The sequence below is a fragment of the Prunus persica genome, chromosome G7, assembly GCF_000346465.2.
Source record: "Prunus persica cultivar Lovell chromosome G7, Prunus_persica_NCBIv2, whole genome shotgun sequence".
NCBI classification, from domain to species: domain Eukaryota; kingdom Viridiplantae; phylum Streptophyta; class Magnoliopsida; order Rosales; family Rosaceae; genus Prunus; species Prunus persica.
The window spans coordinates 1,127,651-1,148,418 of NC_034015.1; the positions used below are offsets into that span (position 1 = coordinate 1,127,651).

The 20,768-nt window shown below is 37.0% G+C and overlaps 2 protein-coding genes across 5 annotated transcripts; both read right to left on the reverse strand.

Annotated features, from left to right (window-relative positions):
* Positions 9,625-11,229, reverse strand: LOC18770040 (mitogen-activated protein kinase kinase kinase 1). The gene is made up of 3 exons (XM_020568252.1): positions 11,174-11,229; positions 10,271-10,454; positions 9,625-9,966 (listed from the first exon to the last, which is right to left on the reverse strand). The coding sequence occupies exons 1-3, from the start codon at positions 11,227-11,229 to the stop codon at positions 9,625-9,627; spliced, it is 582 nt and encodes a 193-aa protein (XP_020423841.1).
* On the reverse strand, positions 14,974-19,951 carry LOC18769284 (binding partner of ACD11 1). Of its 4 annotated transcripts, none has more exons than XM_007202351.2 (8): positions 19,677-19,951; positions 19,488-19,591; positions 18,949-19,024; positions 17,873-17,944; positions 17,696-17,791; positions 16,841-17,184; positions 15,872-15,995; positions 14,974-15,440 (listed from the first exon to the last, which is right to left on the reverse strand). In XM_007202351.2, the coding sequence occupies exons 1-8, from the start codon at positions 19,689-19,691 to the stop codon at positions 15,420-15,422; spliced, it is 852 nt and encodes a 283-aa protein (XP_007202413.1). In that variant the 5' UTR covers positions 19,692-19,951; the 3' UTR covers positions 14,974-15,419. The 4 variants fall into 4 exon arrangements, with proteins under 4 accessions (XP_007202413.1, XP_020424386.1, XP_020424387.1 ...); XM_020568797.1 differs by having other exon boundaries at positions 16,841-17,181; positions 19,677-19,948; XM_020568798.1 differs by having other exon boundaries at positions 17,726-17,791; positions 19,677-19,947.

A 20,768-nucleotide genomic window follows, 5' to 3' on the forward strand; every position in this document is an offset into this window, starting at 1 on the left:
TTAGACAGTGGGATTGTCAATGTTTACAACAGGGAGGAGTTTTTGGAGGGGCTAGGGGCTAGTGGCTGTGGAGGTGGTTGGGGAGGGGCTGCAAGTTTGGACTGAAATGCCCCTCAATAAGTATCACAAATTGGAAGTTGTCCTTAAATTGCATCAAATTGAAACTACAGGAACAAAAGTGACGAAATTGAAACCACAGGGACCTTAGTGATAAAAATAGTAAACCACATGGACCAAAAGTAACTTTTTGCCTAGAAAAAATAAACAAGTTGACAAAAACAAAGGAACGTGGGAGGGAGGAGGTAGGAAGTAAGAGGCAGGGTCAAGTGAAATCCTAATATTATATGAAAAGAAAGACAAAATAAAGTAAAAAATGTAACAGGCCATATCAGCCAGGTCATAAGCCTGAATATTTTTGGGTAGGGTCTGGGCTTAATATATTTAATATAGGATTGGCTTGGCCTCGGCTCTGCCCAATTTCTCCTTAGGGCTAAAGAGGCCTGTTATTAGATAGGACTTTGGCTCATACTTCTTTTGCCGTTTTACAGGCCTACTACAAACCCATCTTTTTACGAAACAAAAATAAATATAAATAAAAGTTGTTTACAAAACAAAACCACCACCACCCTGAAATTAAAAAAGAACCCATCTTTTTACCCTAAATTTACCCTAAAAAGAAAAAAAGAAAAAAACCAATCTCTGACTAGAATCGCCAAAATCCATAAACTGTTATAAAGTGAGAGATGAAGCCCACATGAAGAAAATAAGGAGGTATTAGTCAAAAGATAAAATGATGATGTTGGATAGAAGCATCATTATGTCTCCCTTATATGCCATTTGCTTTGCCTATAAATAGGCATCATTTCTACTTGCAAAGACACACCAACGGAGAAGAGAAGAGAAGAGAAGAAAGCGAGAGTGAGAGGAAAGAAGAGAGAGTCAAAAATATGAGTGTTAGTCTCTAAGAAGAAATTTTGTCAGTGCAAACACCACAAAGAGCAAATATAATTCTACTCCCAATATTCATTGGTACTTCCCATACTCTGATTATTTTATTTTATAACACATTATCAGCACGATAGTCTCTCCCCTTTATTCCTTCATGGGCAGAGCCTCTGTTTCAAAACGACTTGTTGACTCCTTCAAGCAAGCGATTGGCCCCCAGTCTTCCTTCACAAGTAGAGCCACTGTGTCAAAATGACCGACCGCTCTTTCCCACCGATCGATCGAATCCATGCTGCCTAAATCAGAAGAAGGAAACTGAACTGTCTTCTGAGATTTTGCCCGCGGACCTGCCTATAGCTGTAGTACCACACCAATCCCCTGCTGAGGAAGTCATTCGGGTATGATCTTCTCCTGAATCTTATAACACTAATGAAATATACTATGATGATTTGAACTGTCTTATGAGATTTTGCCCGCGGACCTGCCTACAGCTCTAGTACCACACCAATCCCCTTCTAAGGAAGTCATTCGGGTACAATCTTCTCCTGAATCTGTTAACACTAATAAAATATACTATGATGATTTGAACTGTCTTCTGAGATTTTGCCCGCGGACCTGCCTACAACTCTAGTACCACACCAATCCCCTGCTGAGGAAGTCATTCGAGTACGATCTTCTCCTGAATCTGTTAGCACTAATGAAATATAGTATGATGATTTGATTTCAAAAGGCACAAAGCCAGCATATGAAGCAAATCCTAAAGCCAAAGGGAAATACTCAATCAATAATTATATATCTCTAAGAAGATTGTCCGAATCACATGTACACTTTGTGAAGTAGTTGGCCGATATATTTATCCCCAATAGTGTGACTGAAGCAATAGAAGACTCAAAATGGAAAGAAGCCATAAATGAAGAAATGCGAGCGCTTCAGACGAATGCCATATGGGAGCTCATACCTTTACCTCACGAAAAAAAGATGGTAGGATGCAGGTGGATCTATACTTTGAAACTCAAAGCAGATGGATCCATTGAAAGATACAAAGCTAAACTCGTGGCGAAGGGGTACACATAGATATATGGGGTGGACTACCAGGAGACTTTTTCCCTAGTAGCCAAGATCAACACTATCGGGGTCCTACTGTCTTTAGCAGCAAATCTAGATTGGTCACTGCATCAGTTTGATGTTAAAAATGCCTTCTTACATGGAGACTTGGAGGAAAAGGTCTACATGGATTTACCACCAAGATGTAATGCAGCTCCTGACAAGAAAAACCAGGTTTGCAACCTCAGAAAATCATTATATGGGTTTAAACAGTCTCCCAGGGCATGGTTTGGCAGATTTACTAAGTCCAAGAAATTTTTTTGGATACACTCAAAGTAATTCAAACTATACCATGTACTTAAAGCGCGATGGTGGAAAAATCATTGCTTTAATTGTGTATGTGGATGACATGGTCGTAATTGGGAACAACGCTAGAGAATAATAAAACTACAAAAGTATTTGTCTTGGGAATTTGAGATTAAGGATTTAGGTGCTCTAAAATACTTCCTAGGAATTGAAGTAACAAGGTCAATGACTGGTATTTTTCTGTCTCAAAGGAAGTATTTGATAGATGTACTCACTGAAACAGGAATGTTGGATGTAAGCCAGCTGACACACCCATTGAGATGAATCACAAGTTGTGTGAAGATATGGACTAGGTGCCTACCAATAAGGAACAATACTAGTGGCTTTTTGGAAGGTTGATATATTTGGCATACACAATACCAAATATTGCATACGCTGTGAGTATGGTTAATCAGTTTATGCGTTCTCCTAGTGTTTCTCATAGGAATGCAGTTGATCGAACCTTAGGATACTTAAAGTTAGCCCCTAGAAAGGGACTAATGTTCTCTAAGAATGGAAATCATGAAGCGGTTGGATATACAGATACTGACTGGGCTGGTTCCATTACTAATATACACTCTACATCAGGTTACTTTACATTCGTTGGAGGTAACCTTGTCACTTGGTGGAGTAAAAAATAAAATGTGGGTTCCCGGTCTAGTGAGGAGTAAGCTATTAATGCATCCTTGGTTTTGTATTACTAATATCCAAATTTCTTTGATCTTTAGTAGTTAAACAATCTTTTTCACATAGGATGCTTAGAATTTGTAATTATAAAGGGAAGGGGAATAAGATTCATTAAAATGCATGCTTAATTGATATATCTTGAGAAAGCAGTAGATTGATTTCTAGATTGCTACTCCATGGAAATTGTTAGATAATTAATTAAGGTTTTATGGAATAATGGTGTGGAATCTAAAACCTCAGTTATTTTTCTAATTCATTTAAACCTTATTTTAGTTTTTTTGCATTTTCAATTCTATGCTTTATTTCATTTTCTTTTCCAACAAACAAATCAAACTTTGAATCAACTAGGTTAGCAATTGAATTAAGTTGGGTTGGATTAGTTTTCCATCTTTTTCATGCACTCCCTGTGGGTATGACCTCGCACCTACACACGCCTATTCTACAATCGATTCGTGCTCTTGCAAGTTTTATAAATTTAAAACAATACCTTCGGGGGACAAACAATAAATACCATACTTCTAGGGTTTACATGATTATCAAAGGTTTTCATAAAGCTCAAAAGAGTTTCTATGTGTTCATATTTGTACTAAATACCATAGACAAATTACATGTATGAATATACGAGTTAGCCTAAATACCATAGGTAATTCATGCAAAAGGAAAATTAATCAACAACATCAATTGAATAAATTAACAGATAGGTAATTAAGAGGCTAGATTGCATTATTAGTGGTAGATTCGATGTCCAAGTGCTTTTATAAATTGGTTTTCAATCCCTTTAAATATCGTGTGTTTTATTTGTTTTGGTTTTTAAGTTTTTGTCAACTTTAGTTCAATCAATCATTTGTTTAATTAGATTTAGTGCAATTTAATTGATTAACTTGTTTCATCAATCCTTGTTGGTTTGACTTTGTACTTGCATATCTCTATATTATTATTGATTCATGCCCTTGCGAGCAATTTAATTTGTGATTTTTTAATATTCTTTTCTATGTGTTCGAAAATCTACATCAAGTTTTTCCAATATTTTTCCAAATTTTTAAATATTCTTTTCTTGACGTAGACTTTTGAACACCTAGAAAAGAATATTAAAAAATCACAAATTTGTTATAAAACTGGAGAGATTGGAGAGGAGATTGAGAGAGAGAGAAGGGAGAGTTTTCTCTTATTGAATGTGTCTCAAATTGTGTACATTTACAAGCAAGAAGGAGAAGATTTTATAGGCATCTTCAGGGGGCATTTTGGGGACTCTTTATGGGGCATTTTGGGGACTCCACTTTTACAACACTCCCCCTTGGAGACCACAAATGATACAGAATATGTCTCGTTAAAAACCTTGCCAGTAAAAACCCAGTGGGACAAAAACTGGTCAAAGGGAAAAAGAGTACATAATCATGTGTAACATAAAATTCTATGTATATTGACGCGCGTGCGACACTGCCTCGTTAAAACCTTGCCAGGAAAAACCCAGTGGGATAAAAAAACTGGACGAAGGAAAAAGAGTACGGTGTTTGAAGATCTTTATTGATGGTGCGCTCCCCTGATGCTTGGCAAAATATCTTTAAGTCATAATGTTGATCAGCTTTCTGAATATCGTAGTTGACACTGCTTCTGTGAGTCAATCTTGAGCGACACTGCCTCGTTAAAACCTTACCAGGAAAAACCCAGTAGGATAAAAACCTGGATGAAGGAAAAAGAGTACAGTGTATGAAGGTCTTTATCAAAACCATGCTCCCCCTGATGAATATCTCCCCCTGAAAAATTTAGGACTAGCTTTTGTCCAGTAAGCGACCATAAAAATTTTCATGGTATACCCTAAACCCTTGAGCGACACTGCCTCGTCAAAACCTTACCAGGAAAAAACCCAATGGGATAAAAACCTGGATGAAGGAAAAAGAGTACAGTGTGGAGCTGAGCTCTATCTGATCTAGTATACTTCCGGAAAAACATTTAAGGACCAACGGATAATCCTCATAAAAATGCTTCAATACTTTCTTAGTATAAGCAAGAATCTCGTTGGCACAATGCTCGATCCTTAAGTCGAGACAAATATTTCGTGAATTCTGCAGAATCTTTAATGTGTTGCAATCACATCAATGTACTCACTGAGGTAATTTATGCATATTAATATTTAGTACAAATTTTGTGCTTCAAGCACATGTCCTTTAGGGACTTGCTTTATGCAATTGTCAATCCTCTCAACGGATTTTGTCTAAAAGGGATTAAGCTTTATGACACATTATATAGCTTTAACCCAGCTATTTATACATCTTTTAGGGAATCGCTTCTGGCGATATGCTCCGTGCATTTAATAACCCTTAAAGATAATATGTTGGTCTCCGTAATTGTGTAATAAGGGGGGGGGCACAATTGAATCTGTAAATATGGAGAAAACCCAACATTCCTTGTTTCTGCCAGAAACAGTGTGTCATACAAAGTAGGTATATTCCCTTTTATTCCGAACACCCAAGTATAACTTTCAGTATTAACAAATTTTGGGGTTCGTATTGTGGGTTTGTTCTTTCACGTTCATTCTCATTTATAATGGAATTACCTCGTTCCATTTTGGCCAATGATATTGTCGACATTTAATAATTGAACGTGGTTCCAATCAACACAGCCCATTGATGATTTGAGTAGCTACTCCAAAAACAAAAAAAATTGTCATTCATCAATTCATGATCAAAAATTGTCATTCATCAATTCATGATCTCACCATTCTCATGTGCATGCTCATGCATCAATTATAAGCATTTCTTTTCTTTTGGGTACCCAAGCCACTTCAGGGGGCTTTTATTATGTGAGAATGTGGATTATAACCTCCAATGGAGCGTTATTTTACATAGGGCGTGGAAAATCTCCATTTAGGGAGTTGGAACATTTAGAACCCATATATCTGTCATGCTGCAGGTGTGCCACAGATTAATATATACATGTCAATTAATTTCTGGGACTTTAACCCATATAATTTGCTACGCATTAGGCGTGCATAATATCAATATTGACATGTCAAAGGATTGTCCTTTCGGGACTTCAATCCACATTATTTGCTACGCAACAGGCGTGCACCCATATATCTGTCATGCTGCAGGCTTGCCACAGATTAATACATACATGTCAATTAATTTCTGGGACTTTAACCCATATTATGGGACTTTAACCCATATAATTTGCTACGCATTAGACGTGCATAATTCCAATATTGACATGTCAAAGGATTGTCCTTTCGGGACTTCAATCCATATCATTTGCTACGCAACAGGCGTGCATCATATTGATCACTGCTATACCCATATTCTGTTCTTATGGGACTTTAATCTGTGGCAGTGTATTATCAATGTATCCAACTTGCAATCTGTAAAATTTGCATTAATAATTCATGGATACATACAAGCCATTCTTTTGGAACGGACTTATCTTCTCATTTGGTTACCTTTCAAGATAAAATATCAAATAAGCATATAAGCAAAAAATAACACAAGTATTGCTTACATCCTTAGGTGGGAGAAACTTTTCTCAAGTATCATTCAAGCTTGTATCGGCCCGGTAAATATAGCGCTTGATGATCTAGTTATATCCTGCAATAGTAAAATCACAACTCTTTTCTCTATCAAAAACAAATAATCCTCAGAGAGTTACAGAAAGAGAAAAAATGCAAAAAAAAAAAAAAAGAGAAGGTAAGCAATCAGGGAAGGAAGCTGGTGGGAGCAGACAATAAGCTCTCATATCTCCTAGTCTAGAAGGACTTCCGGAGATTAGAGCATAAGATCGCCTTCACAGTTTCCTGATGTAGCGGAAACGTGATCAGGGATAGTCTCGCTTCCTGAATGGATGATCAGAGATAGTCTTGCTTCTCGGGCATATTGAGTGCTTCACTGATAAGAAAAATAAGTAGATATCGCATCACTAGGTATGGAGAAAACTGGATGTCTTCTGCAAAGAAAATTTTGTTAGTAATACATTTATACACAAATACAATGAATAGGTAGAACCGGTGAATTTCAAATTAACCATAGAAAATTGCGAGATTCTCGGGATACTTTTGAAAAAGTAGCTCCGTGAAATCCGCAAAGTAAGATCGGCTTTTGACGAAAATAATACTTTGAAAACGCCGAAAGTGCCGACAAACATTAATGGAGGCCACGTGAAGTTTTGGAATCTGGGAAAGAAAATATGGGGATCCGAAAAGACTGTAGCCATATTTCCTCCTATAGATATTGCCTTTGCAAAACTTGATTGGAGCAACTGCGTTTCAACTTAACTTCCTTCATTTGCTGAAACTCTAGTTTTCTTAAGGCTTTCTTTGAAACCTTCTTAAGAATGGCTTCCTCTTCTTCCTGCCCAAATTATTTCAATTTAAATGATACTCCCACAACAACCAGTGACGCCCAAGTTTGGCGTCCATCCTTTGTATCCAAAAATCGTCATCTCACAGTTAATGATTCTGTGATGATGAATGATGCTACTGCTATCATAGTAGCTAGGAATTGCATTACTCCAATGGATGAAATGTTGTTGACAGGGAGATCAAAGGAAGAGGCTATTGATGATTCAATGGCTTTTAGCATTCAGAGTGCTGTTTCTGTTTCTAACATGGCTGATCGTTTGCGTGCCAGAGCAAACGAGGTTGAGAATTTAACAACTGAAAATTCGTCTCTCCAAAGAATGCTTCATAAGTCTCAACAGGAGGTTGAGAAACTTAAAGGATAGAATAATGCCTCGTTGAAACTGGTGAGTTCGTATTCTGTTGATACACTGAGAAGGCTAGACATGCTGCAGGTCTCCAATGAAAGAATTTTGGGAGACCATGAGAGGCTCATGGCTAAGCTTAAGAGGCGTCATCCTCTTCCTTCAGAGGCTTCCGGAACATAATGTATGTTTATAGATTTTACAGGACCTGCACCTTCATTGCAGGAAAAAATCTATCTGTTGTATGTTCCTGCTACAATAATTGCGCACGTTCTTAAAATTTGCACCTGTGGTTTTTACGTCTTTTCAAAATGACGGTTTGGAACCTTGTGCCTTATAGGTTCAAATAACCACATCAACTCTCCCAAATTTCATATTTCAACGTATGGTAGCCCGGAACTTTTGGCCTGGGCTAAACACAAACTCAAAATTTATTTGCCCTTTTCAAAATGGACATGAAATATGAATTGAGTAAAAGCCACGCTAATATCTCATATATTTGGGTTCATGAGCTTCCGGCCCAGATATAACAAAATATGTGGGGAGCCTCAATTCATCATTTTCTTATGCCAAAGAGATATGTGGCGTACCACAATTTGCAATAAGACCTCAAGAGTTGTCCATTTAATTGTTGGAACTTTAGGTTCTCAACACTGTTAGATTTTGAACTTCAGGCCAAAATCACATATTCTCATGGTATGGACATTCAATCCCCGTAGATTTTGAACTTCAGGCCAAAATCACATATTCTCATGGTATGGACATTTTTACAATTTTCTGTACATATTTCTGGACTTCAAGCCCTTACATAATTGTCCATATTTTGAGGAACTTCTGGCATCTCATTTAATTGCTCATCCATGAGTTTAAGGAGCTGCAGGTTCCAGTACATTTGCCAGTACAGTTATCATCCATGTGTACGGCATTATGAACCAATACGGTACTGTTACATCATTAAGGAACCCCAGGTCCTTATTTACATGTCAGGGATCAAGGACCCTCAAGTCCGATCACATGTTTACAAATATAGTACCGGAGAGACTGCCAGCTCTCATATTGACATCATCATCAAGGATCTGCAAGTCCTGATGTAATTGTATGATGAGGATCAAGGAACTTATGGTCCTGATAAGCATACTGTAAAAACTCATCATACAGCACATTTAATCCATATAATAAGTTGCTGGTAAATAAATTACTGGTATGGGCGATAAACCCGCACCATACATTTAAATAAAAGTAAAGGCGTGGGCGATAAACCCGAACCACCCTTTTAAATAAATGTAAATGTGCAGTAATTTAAATTCATAAATTAAACGTGCGTGTATGGGCACTAATTCTGCTCCATACTTTTAAATGAAAGTAAAGGCGTGGACGATAAACCCGCACCACCCTTTTAAATAAATACTGTCGCATGGGTAATAATCCTACACCATACAGTAAATAAAATAAATGTGCGGTAAAGTAAATTTGCAGTAAATTAAACGTGCTTGTATGGGCACTAATTCTGCACCATACATTTAAATAAAAGTAAAGGCGTGGACGATAAACCCGCACCACCCTTTTAAATAAATGTAAATGTGCGGTAAATTAAATTCATAAATTAAATTGTTAGTATTAGTAACGGTCTCCCACTGATAATATGTTTAGTATTACCGAGGGTCCATTTTTGTTAATGGTTAGTAAAAGAAAAGCAGATGAATATAATATGAAATAATAGAGAAGATAAGGAAGCAGAGATCTTATCGCTTATTCTTTCGGTGGGTCGGTGAGTTTTGCTGTTTTTTTTTTTTAAATAAAAGATGCTTCAGACCCCTTCTTTTTTTCTTTTTTTTTAAATTTAATTATTCTTTCTTTCGTTCGGTGGGTTTGCTTTTCTTTATCGGTGGGAATCTCATCATTTCGATCTGTCTGTCAAAGTTGCCTCTGTCTGTCAAAGTCGCTTTTCTTTTGTCTGTTAAATAATGCCTGTATCCATTCAAGATTAGGGTATGGAAACCGTCTGGTTAACATCTCCAATACAGTGCATCCAAGGCTCCATATATCCGCTAGAAGCCCATATCCCTGGTGTTTCCGATTAACAACCTCAGGGGCCATCCAGTATGCAGTCCCCTGGCTAGATTTGATGTTGTTCATCTGGATAGTCTTTGCCAATCCAAAATCTGCGAGCTTCACAGAACCATTTGCATGCACCAAAATATTTGCGCATTTGATGTCTCTGTGAATCACTCTTCGGTCATGAAGATACTTCAGACCCTGCAGGATCTGTCTTGTGAATCACTCTTCGGTAAGACGATACGTCTTCTTCCCCATTACTTTTGTTGAATAATCTGAGAAAGAGTTGGGGGGCTATCGGAGCGGAGGCTTCTGCCATTGCAGCTCTGTAAGCCTTGTGTTATTTGCAGAAGAGATGATGAGGAACGGTGGCCACACAGTGGTTGATACTGAAAAGCAAGGCTGGGTTTGGTCGGATCCGGACTGTTGTTCTTGAGGTAGCTCGGGTATGAATATCCCCCAACCTTCTCAGACACCTTCTCTGTTATTGATACACCCACTCTACAAGATCGGCGGCAGAGAAGAGGAGCTGGGAGAGGCGCAAGGCAAGACCGCCGTGGGTGCCGGGCATGCCCGGAAGGTCCTTCATTCGGACCCGGAGCGGGTGGGGAACGGCGCCGTCTGTGGTGGGTACATCTTCAACTGGGTGAACCGATCCATGGCTCACGTTCATTTCCTCTTGGGTCGGTCTTCAATTGTTCAGAACCATGAAACAATCATGGTCGTTCTAGATTTCGACTGGAGAGGAATTAGGAATCTGAGCCTTTTTTTTTTTTTTTTTGGTTCTCCTTCGCTCCCTTGGATTCTGAATTGTGTAATAGTGTTTGGAGACTCAACTGAGAGGAAAAACTTAAAAGTCAGTTCAGGAGGCGGGTATATGTTCACCGTTGACTTGACTGGCAGGATTTATGTTGTTTCTGGGTTTTCAAGAAAAGCTCTGCTGCGGTGTGGATGAGAGAGCAGAGGAAGGTGAGATGGGTTGGGTCTCTGAATTTAGAGATAGAGAAATCGTGCTGATAACGTGTTATAAAACTTGAGAGATTGGAGAGGAGATTGAGAGAGAGAGAAGGGAGAGTTTTCTCTTATTGAATGTGTCTCAAATTGTGTACATTTACAAGCAAGAAGGAGAAGATTTTATAGGCATCTTCAGGGGGCATTTTGGGGACTCTTCATGGGGCATTTTGGGGACTCCACTTTTACAACAAAATTAAATTACTACCAGTGCATGAATCAACAATAGTATAGAGATATGCAAGTACGAGGTAGAATAGGGTTGCTCTCTCGTTACACAAGGAGAGCCTTGCGTCCTCTCTAGAGTTTCATCTCCAGTCCATTCGTCATCCCACCACGTGTTCACGTCGCTTCTTCTCTCTTGCGAGGTCATCTCCTCGCGCTCAGTCGTGCTCACCTTCCTTCTCTTAGCCCATCGTCTTCAGTCGCTCGATCACCTTCCACCATCTTCATCGTTCTCGTTCCCTTTCTCTATGATCGTCGTGCACGTCTCATCACCCCCATCCTCCATACCCAATCACATCTGCACTCTTGGCATCATAACTGTGCACCATTTTGTCCCAGTCTGTCACCGTGGTAATCTTTCCCATTCTTCGGGGACTCGTTCGTTTGCTCTCGTCTTTTCCCTTTCTTGATGTTTGGTGGTTTGTCTATTATTTTGGTATATCTACGTATGTGGAAAATATTGAGCAATCCTTTGGTAGCCGCTTGGTATTCACGCCAGGTGAATAGGCTGGTTTGGTTATTGGTTCTTCTAACATTGCAGACACTTTTGTTGGTTTAATCTATGGTCTTGTGGCTCGGGTCCTTATAGATCAGCCCGTCAGTCGTGATGGCTTTATTAAAACCTTTATGTAACTTTGGAAAGGCTCTGTTGATTTCTCTATTAAGGAAATTGGTTTTCAATAGGTTTTGGGTTTGTTTTGTTTGTGATCGCGATAAGAAGCGGGTTCTTGATATGGAGCCCTAGGCTTTTCGGCACTAATTGATTTTGTTGGCTGATATCCCGAATCATGGGAATATGAACTTGTTGCTCTTGACTCTTGGTACCTTTTGGGTTCAACTTCATGGTGTCCCTGCCTTCTGTATGACTATCATTGTTGCTAAAGCAATTGGGGCTATTCTTGGAGAAGTTCTTTGGGTGGATAATCGTGATGGTACTTATTGTGTAGGGCATTTTATCCGGATTCATTTAAGGTTTGATGTCACCCAACCTCTTATCCGCCTAACACCTGATACATTTCCTAAGGTGGGTGAGCGAATAATGAATTTTAAGTATGAGTATCTCCCTGAAAATTGTTTTGCGTGTGGTAAAATTGGTCATCTTACTCAGGTGTGTATTGATAAGTATGAGCTTTCTCAAGGTTCTCTCACTCCATCTTTGTTGGCACAATTTTCCTCCGCTTTTGTTGATCTAGAAGGTGGTACCAACTTGCGGGGCAATTCTATAGGTTCTTCTGCACAAAGTACATTGACTCCTTCACCCCCACATAAGACTCCAGTTCATTCTCCTTAACAACTTGTGTATGTGTTGAGAGTGTTTGTCCCACATTGAAATGTTAAGGGACCTAGCCTGGGTTTATAAGGAGTTGGGCAACTCCCCCCATTGCCAATTGGTTTTGGGGTGGAACCTCAACTTCCTTCAGTATGGATAAATGATGTTTCGAGCGATTGTATTAGTTTTGGCACTCGGTCTTGGTGGTGGTCTTCTCGCGAATAGACCGAGGTAGACGACTCTATCACCCCCCACCCCCGGCCCACCTCTCCGCCATACATTGCTTGACCCAATGGCCTCTCTTCAATGTCAGTCTGAGAGTTCAGTTGCTGTGACGCGTTCTCCGCCAGTTTCCCTGAATGAGCCAGACATCTATGTGGCTCCAGTAGTTCCAACCTTAAATGATCCCATCTCTCAGGCACCTCTCCCAGCCCCCCAAAGGTTCAGCAACCTCTGATCCCTTTGATCTTATGCCCATAATTTAGTTCTCTGCCAGTCATTCACCAGAAAGGGATAGCGGCAGACCCAAGAAAGGGGAGGGCTCCCATTATGTCTCCATCAAGACTCATGCTAAGTGTAAAACTCCAGTTGCACTCGTTTTAGTTGGAGATATCTGGGTTTCTGGGGTAGATTTCATGGCTTCCAAGCCTTGTGCCTTGTTTTCCCTACTAACAAACCTATGGAGACTGGCCCTGTGAAGTCTCCTGGACGCTTTCCTTAATATGTTATGTGGGCATTCCTGGGCTTGGCATCAAGCAAATGCTCTTGAGCCTAATCCCCGTGTTCAGGATTAAGTGACTGAGGCCAGTTTTGTTATTGTTGCATGGTGTCTTCTTCTTTTCTCCCCTTCGTTGACCTTTGATTCTTCGCCTATTTCAAGAATGGTTTCATAGGAGTTTTCTTTGACATTGTTGACATGATACGACATTTTGGGGGGGGACCTTGTTATTTATTTATTTTTTCCTAGCCTGTTTGTGGAGCTAGTCTCGTCTTTGTGTTGCTCCTTATGTCTTGTTCTCCTTTCATCGTCATTACTCCTGGAAGTGATTGGAGATGGGGTACTTAGTGACTGTTTCCTTTTTCCTAGGGTATTGGTGTGCTCTCTGTCGGATGCTCTCACTATCTTGTGGCTGTGCAAAGGACTATGATTTCATAGCAAGACTCTTTTGATAGTTAGGTTGTGTTGTGGTGTTCTCGTCGGAGGTCTATGTGTCAGCCTATTGTTTTTCTTTTCTTGTTCTAACTTTGGTTCTACGTGACTGTTTCAGACTCTCTTGTTAGTCCATGACATGTGTGGTAGACTTTCCTAGCCTAAGGTTTGTTCCTCATGAAGGTTTTAACGAGGCTACTGTTTCGTGTTGTTCTATGTATGCTATCTTGATTCTATGAATGAATTCCATTTCTCCTATTAAAAAAAATGTATCACTTTGGTTGTCGTTTTTATTTTATTTTATCACCACATAATTCTGTTTTAACTCAAAAGACCTAAATGTTATTAGTAGTGGAAAGAAAAAGGAAAGTAAATATTCCTATTACAAGATATATTTCTAAGTATAAGATATTAGTACAAAAAAGAAAGTGTTTGGGACTGTGGAGCCAAGTTTCTGTTCATTCTTTCTTAAGACAATATCTCCATAAATGTGAGGGCAAAGTATCTATCAATTTTGTCTTGAGACCAAATGTCTAGATATCTCGCCAACATAAGATACATTAGGGGTGGGCACTTAAACCGACGAACCGAAAATTCGAGCCGAACCAAACTGAAAAAAAATCGATCCAGACCGGTTTGGAACGGTTTTGGATCCGGTTCCATGTCTTCAAAAATCGAACTGAACCGGTCAAATTGAAAAATATATAATTTCAATATATATTTATATTTAATGCTATATTTTTAATTTCACCCAAAAAAAAAACTAATATTTTTTCAAGTTCAATTTCAAAATATCTCTCTTTTTTAACTTTAATATTTATTTTTATATGAAATTGAATAATTTGTTAATTTTCAAGTAATAATAATAATAATATTTCGATTGAGAATTGTATTAAAAATTAATTTTTATAATCCGATTCAAAACCAAACCGGACCAAAATCGATTCAACCCAAACCAAACAGTTTTTGAAATTTTTTTATTAAAATCAAACCGGATGAATAGTACCTAATCGGTTCTAATTTAGTGTAAAAACTGGTCCAAACCTAACCGTACCCACCGCTAAGATACATGTCAACATTAATTTCTCTGTGAGCCCCACTCAAGTTTTACCAACTTAATCAAATTTTAATGCTCGCACGTATATGAATCAAAAGTGATATAGCTAAGTAAACACAGATATCGTCCCACAATGATTGATTACATTCTTCATATTCCTAACAATTAAACTGAACCTAATTTTAAATTGAGAAGGATGAAATTGATTTGAATTTGTAATTGAGAAAAACTAAAATTAAATAAAGCAATTAAAACAAAAGACAAAGTTGCACGACACGAGATTTTGGAAAACCAAGAGATAGAGACACTAGAGCATCCGATTTCACCTTAACCAATCCTACCAATCAATTAGCATATCAACTCCAAGTAATTCCCCTTATTGATGATCAATTCCCCCAAACCATTCAATGGCCTTGGCATCTGGTTACATATATAATATATTTATTGGTTGGTTTACCCAAAAGCAAACTATAGCGTGATAGAAATCATATAAAATTGTCAAAATTAAAAAAGCAATCACAATATCAAGTAGTAAATAAACAGAAACTACGTCCTTACAAAGACAGAAAGCAACATGTCCTCACAATTCTGACTTCTTTCTTCTCAATCCAATTGCCTTTTCTGTTCTTTTTATATATATAAGTTCTTTCACTCAACAAACTTACAGAAAAATTACAAATGAAGCCACAGGCTCAATACCCTATGAATTGAATTGATATAAAGAAAAATAAAAATGAATGCAAAACTTGAGTGCACACATCAAACCATACAGAGTGAATCATAAAGGGAGCTTGCATGATTCATCCCAATCTATACCAAACCTGCAATCTGTTTTGAGGGGCATCTGTCCTCAAATTGATCACTAGAGCAACATGGTTGTCGAATGTGTTCATGAAAGAATGCACGTCGAGGTTAGTTTCTGCCACCTTAAATCCTTTGGCTTATGCAGCAATTGGAGGTTCCTGCATATCAAAGGCATAATTACAAGATAACAAAGCATAAAATCACTTCGCTTCTGGATTCAGATTATAATACATTTACCTAAAATAATTATAGAGCACCTAAGAATATTTCTACTAATTAGTCATATTTTAATTGCTTAATCATCTTTATATTCTAAATGATAACTCTCTGAAGTTTCTAGCAAAATTTAACCAGAATTACAACAGATAAACAGGGGAACTTAATTCTTAAAGTCCACCTACAAAAAGATGGATGGCTTTGTGGCCCTTTTAAGGGTGGAAACGCAGCAACATAAGGTGTATTAATACAAATTCTAGGTTTTCACATAAAACTGCCATCACATGATTACCAGGAAATAAAAAATCATACAATACAAACGTAAGGGTTCTCATATGAGCAATAATGTAATACTGATAGCGGCGTAACCTACCTTTGCAGTCAAGTTTGACACAGCCATATGGAACTTTTCTCTGGTTTTCGTACCTGCAGCCTGTCCTGCCTTTGCCACCTTACCAAAAGCACCATTTAACCAGGCTGCTCCAGCAGTCACATACCTGTCAACACCATAGAAGAGTTTGTCAACAGACATTGTTCTCGGTTTTATTCTCATCTATCAATAGAGATGATTCTGCTGGAATGAAATCACTCTAGAGAGGTCATTAAAGTGGTTCGTCCTGACTACAAATTCTCTATCATGTCTTCCAATTTTCATGTCATTTTACAAATCTCTCTACAGGTTTTCATTTTTATGAGGGGTAGATACGAGACCATAGAAACATAAAACAAGTTGTGGGGAGAGGGCTGGGAAAAGTTAATGTTTTTTTTTTTTTTTAATAGATGCAGAGTTCACATATCCATCCTCTACTAATAGTAAGTTTGTGAGGAACAAGAAAATAAGAAAGCAAAGAACCTACAAATTGAAACTCTAAAGAATCCAAGGAACAAAAGCAACATCAGAATGAGTGCTACTTGGGGTAAAGATCCTGGTATGTGTATGCACATCAAAGTTGTGGCATCCAACCTAGAACAATTGGCAATGGAGTCCGGATTTTATACATTATGATTCAAGGCATAGAATGCCCAATATAGATTTATATTCTCAACATACAGTATATAGAAGTGGCCTTTACGAGATATTTTGATGTCTAGAGAATGTGTCCTACTGAAATAAGCTAAGCCTAGTACCCTCAAAAACTTCAAAGAAACAGGGTCCATGGATGGCCCAAGGAAACAGGCTTCAAGTTAAACAAATGAAAAATGCATACCACTGCCCTCGTTATTTGCAGATAATTCCTTTTTCACTTTCAGCATCATTCTTACAGAACGTATGAAATAATTAACAGCAGCAGAAAAGTGCAAAATAGATTGGCAGATCACATTTTTTAAAGGGCTCATATACCTGCTTGTTTTGACAGCTGACCCCGTATCATTCAATTTTCTCTCTGCCGCAAATATTGCTGCCATTGTTTTATCTGAGACATGAAGCCTTTGATCAACAGACTTCACTTTCTCATTAACCACGGAAAAGCCTACTGTTAATTTCTCTGTGAGACCCACTCTCTTGTCAAAGGAAATAACCTTCTCTGACGCACTTGCTGTCAACCGATGTTTTTCATCAAATGCTTTAGCCTTGTTCACAGCATCTTGTCCAATAGCTGAACCTTTCGCGACAATACAGGTCACCACATCTTGTGCTCTATTAACATACACCCTTCCATTGGTAGGCGGGCTATTTCTATCCTGCTAACAGAGACATATTTACCCTGAGCCCGTAAAATTGGAAACTTTGAAGGTAAACAACAATAAGGCAATGACTGGACGTTATGACTGGACGTATTGGGAAAATAAGCGTGTCAGTACCATAATATTCAAGATAGACCAAAAACTAGAAACAGTCACAATCCAGTAAATGGATGTGCTAATAGGTATTCTATAATCTATAACGCAGAAAGATACGTAAGTTGGAAAAAAAATTCCATTTCAAATGATTAAGTCATGTATTCTTTCGCTCATTCGGAAGCTGAATGCACCAAAGGAATAAAGAGAGTGACACACCTGAGGACCCTTGTATATCAACATTAAATTTCCACAGTAGTAAAGATCTTATATAGTGATTTAAGGCTTATAATACCCCACAAGGGATTTTTAAATGCCAACTCACAAATTTTCCATTTCCAGAATACTCTAGTATCCACTAAAATGTACTTAATTAGCTACATATGAAATTTCTTCAACTAGGTCAGATTCTTAACACCTTGAGATATGTGGTGGTGTCAATGGCTACCTCAGCATTTGGTGAAAGAATTCCATCAGGAGCAGCACAAACAGCACTTTCCACCATCCTTACTTCCTGCATGAATTGCACGAATGAACTACAAAGTTTTGGCTGCAGGAAAGAAACAGATTGCAGAAACTTTTAAATGAAGCTTACCAGCACATCAGTTTTTGGTACATAATTTTCAACTGGAGATATAATCACAATCTGATCTACTATTGTTGCTCCCTGCAACCAAACACACAGTTTTCATTACGTAGAGCCAAAGAGCAGAAATGCATGCTCATTGAAAAGGAATCCAAATTGCAAGTTCAAAACCCATAAATCATTTAAATGGAAGAAAATGCTTATTCAGCTGATGTCATGGAAGATAAGAAGATAAGGCACAAGTACATTGATAATGTGAGAACTTTAGATAAAACATCTATAAAGACATAGATTGAGTAAGATACTTTCCATACAATTATACCATTTGAACAGAAAATATTGCATGCAATGAACATTCAACAACAAACATGGAAACTGCCTTTCTTTAAATATAAAATTATATTAACATATATCACTTTTATTGCTACTCCTCACATTTAATTAGTTCTCTATTCACCAAAAAATGGAAAATAGGGGACAAGAACTTGAATGAACAACTCTGTGCTTTTGATTTATTTATAGGAAAAAACTCTATGCTTATTTTGCTTTCTTTATATCTCTTACTGTCTTCCACTTCATTGTATACAGAAAAAGAAGGGGGGATAAAAGAATTTTGGCCTATAAGGATTCCAAGATTCAAAGTAATCCCAAAAGATTAAACAACGTGTACAAGAGTGTAAGATACGCAGCAATTGAGAAACCACGTTGCAAGACTGACCTTGACTCATTAGCTTAGATTCAAGTTTCTGATACACCAATATCTTCCTTTTGGAATGAAATCAAATTTGATTATTTATTTTTGTATTACCGAATGACCAATTTTGTCCCACGTACTTCTATTGCTTTCCAAAGCAACTCACATTGAGCAAAAAACTAAAAGCACAAAAAGCCTAGCTTGAAGTTAAAGAAAAGTGTTCAATTAGAGGCTTGCTTCCAATAAGCTGCTTCTTTTCTCAAGTTTAATCAATGGAGGACCCTTAAGAAAAAAGAACAAAGGAAAGAAAGGAACTTGCTTATAAAGAAAATATAATTATAAGGCACTGACTTCAATTGCAAGAAAGTAAAAAACAAATTTGAGAAAATACCGATAACAACAACGCGATTTCGAGAGCTTTGGGATCCTTGAAAGTAACAAATGCAGTCTTTGATTGTCCAGGCTCACTGCACACATCCAATTCAAAAAAACAAGATTAACAATCGCAACAAACACTTACAACTGGCTTGGTTTCGTTGCTCAGTACAATTGCAAGAAAGATGGTAAAATTAAAAATAAAATAAAAACTTGGTTACATTAGCTTTAAGTCAAATTTATGAAATTAAACCCAAGTGAATTCTTTTTTCTTTTATTTTCCTAATATTTTATCCAAAAAAAAAAAAAAAACAGGAAGGTTAAAATATACTTTAAAATAGCTAGATTAAAGTATGCATGCATTTACTTTTTGACCTTTTTTTCCTTCGAAAATTGCCGGGGAAAATATTAAAGTGTTCTTCTCCTTGTTTTTTCCTTAAATTTTCCCGGCAGCCAAACAAATTGAAAAACCCAGTGTTTAGATAAAAATAATATTATAAAAATAAAAAAAACTAAAATTTTGAATTAAAGAAAAAAGAAAGAAAGAAAGCGTACCGTTGGATCTGAATGCGTTCGATTTCTCCAGAGAATGAGAAGAACTCGTGAATTTCTCTATCACTAGCTAGATCTGATAGTTGTTTTACTTGGACTGTCCTCGTCTGCCAAAAATAGAATAAAATTAAATTCAAAATTCAAAACTATAAAATACAAAAAATTAAGTACAGGTCGGGTTTATTTGAAGACCTGCAGCTGCTGCATTGTGATTGTGCTCCAAAAAGCTTTAATATGTTCTATGCGAAGGAGGGAAAGCCTTCAGGGGGATGTTGATGGCGGTGGTGATGATGAAGACAGTGGTTGGTGGTGGTGTTACAGCTGGGACTGACTGGGAGAGAAGTTTCCAAGTGCCAGCCACCAGAAGAGAGAGAGAGAATTTCAGCAGGATAGGAATGTATTTGTGATTCAACTTCACAATCAATATTCGTCCAAAAAAAAAAAATAATCACAATCAATATTTATAAACAATCCTAACTCCTATTGGCGGTCTATAATTTGACTCCTTTTTTCTTCACTTACAATTCTTTTTATTTTTTAATATTTTTTAATCAATTTTGTTCTTTCTATTTTTACCTTATAATAATTTCTTTTTACTTCACTTTTATATTAGTTCTTTTTCTTTATACTTAATTTTCCAACTTGAACTAAATTTTCAGTATTTTTTTAAATTTAATTGAATAAGAAATTGAGTTTTTTTTTTAATTGAGTGTAAGTTGGAAAATTAAATATAAAGAAAAAGAAATAATATAAAAATGAAGTAAAAAAGAAATTAATGTAGGGTAAGAATAGAATAAGAAAGAGAAAGAACAAAATTGATTAAAAAGTATTTAAAAACAAAAAGGAGTGTAAGTAGATAAAAGGAGAGTGGGAAAATCAGCTTCGTAATTTAATATTGCTTTATTTATGATTATTTTAAACTTTTAATTAATATTAACAATTTTTATAATTTTTTTTATAGAGATGGATCAATTAAAAAGTGTTATAACATTTATAACTCTTTTAACTAGAGAGTATGATTGGAGTTAAAATTTTATAAAAAGCTCTTAAAATAGATTTTATATATATTTTTAGTTAAATTGTAACTAAAAAATAAAGAGTATAATTATAGATGCTCTTATATGACACAGGACATGTCAACTCATGTTATCTGGCACACCATCTTTTTTATTTGTGAAGTTTTAATTTCATTATTTAATTGACAAAGTGTGGAAGGGTAATACAGTAAAAGAACAAAAGCACGTTATGATTCTTTTCTTGGTCAATGCGAGATGCATTTCAATG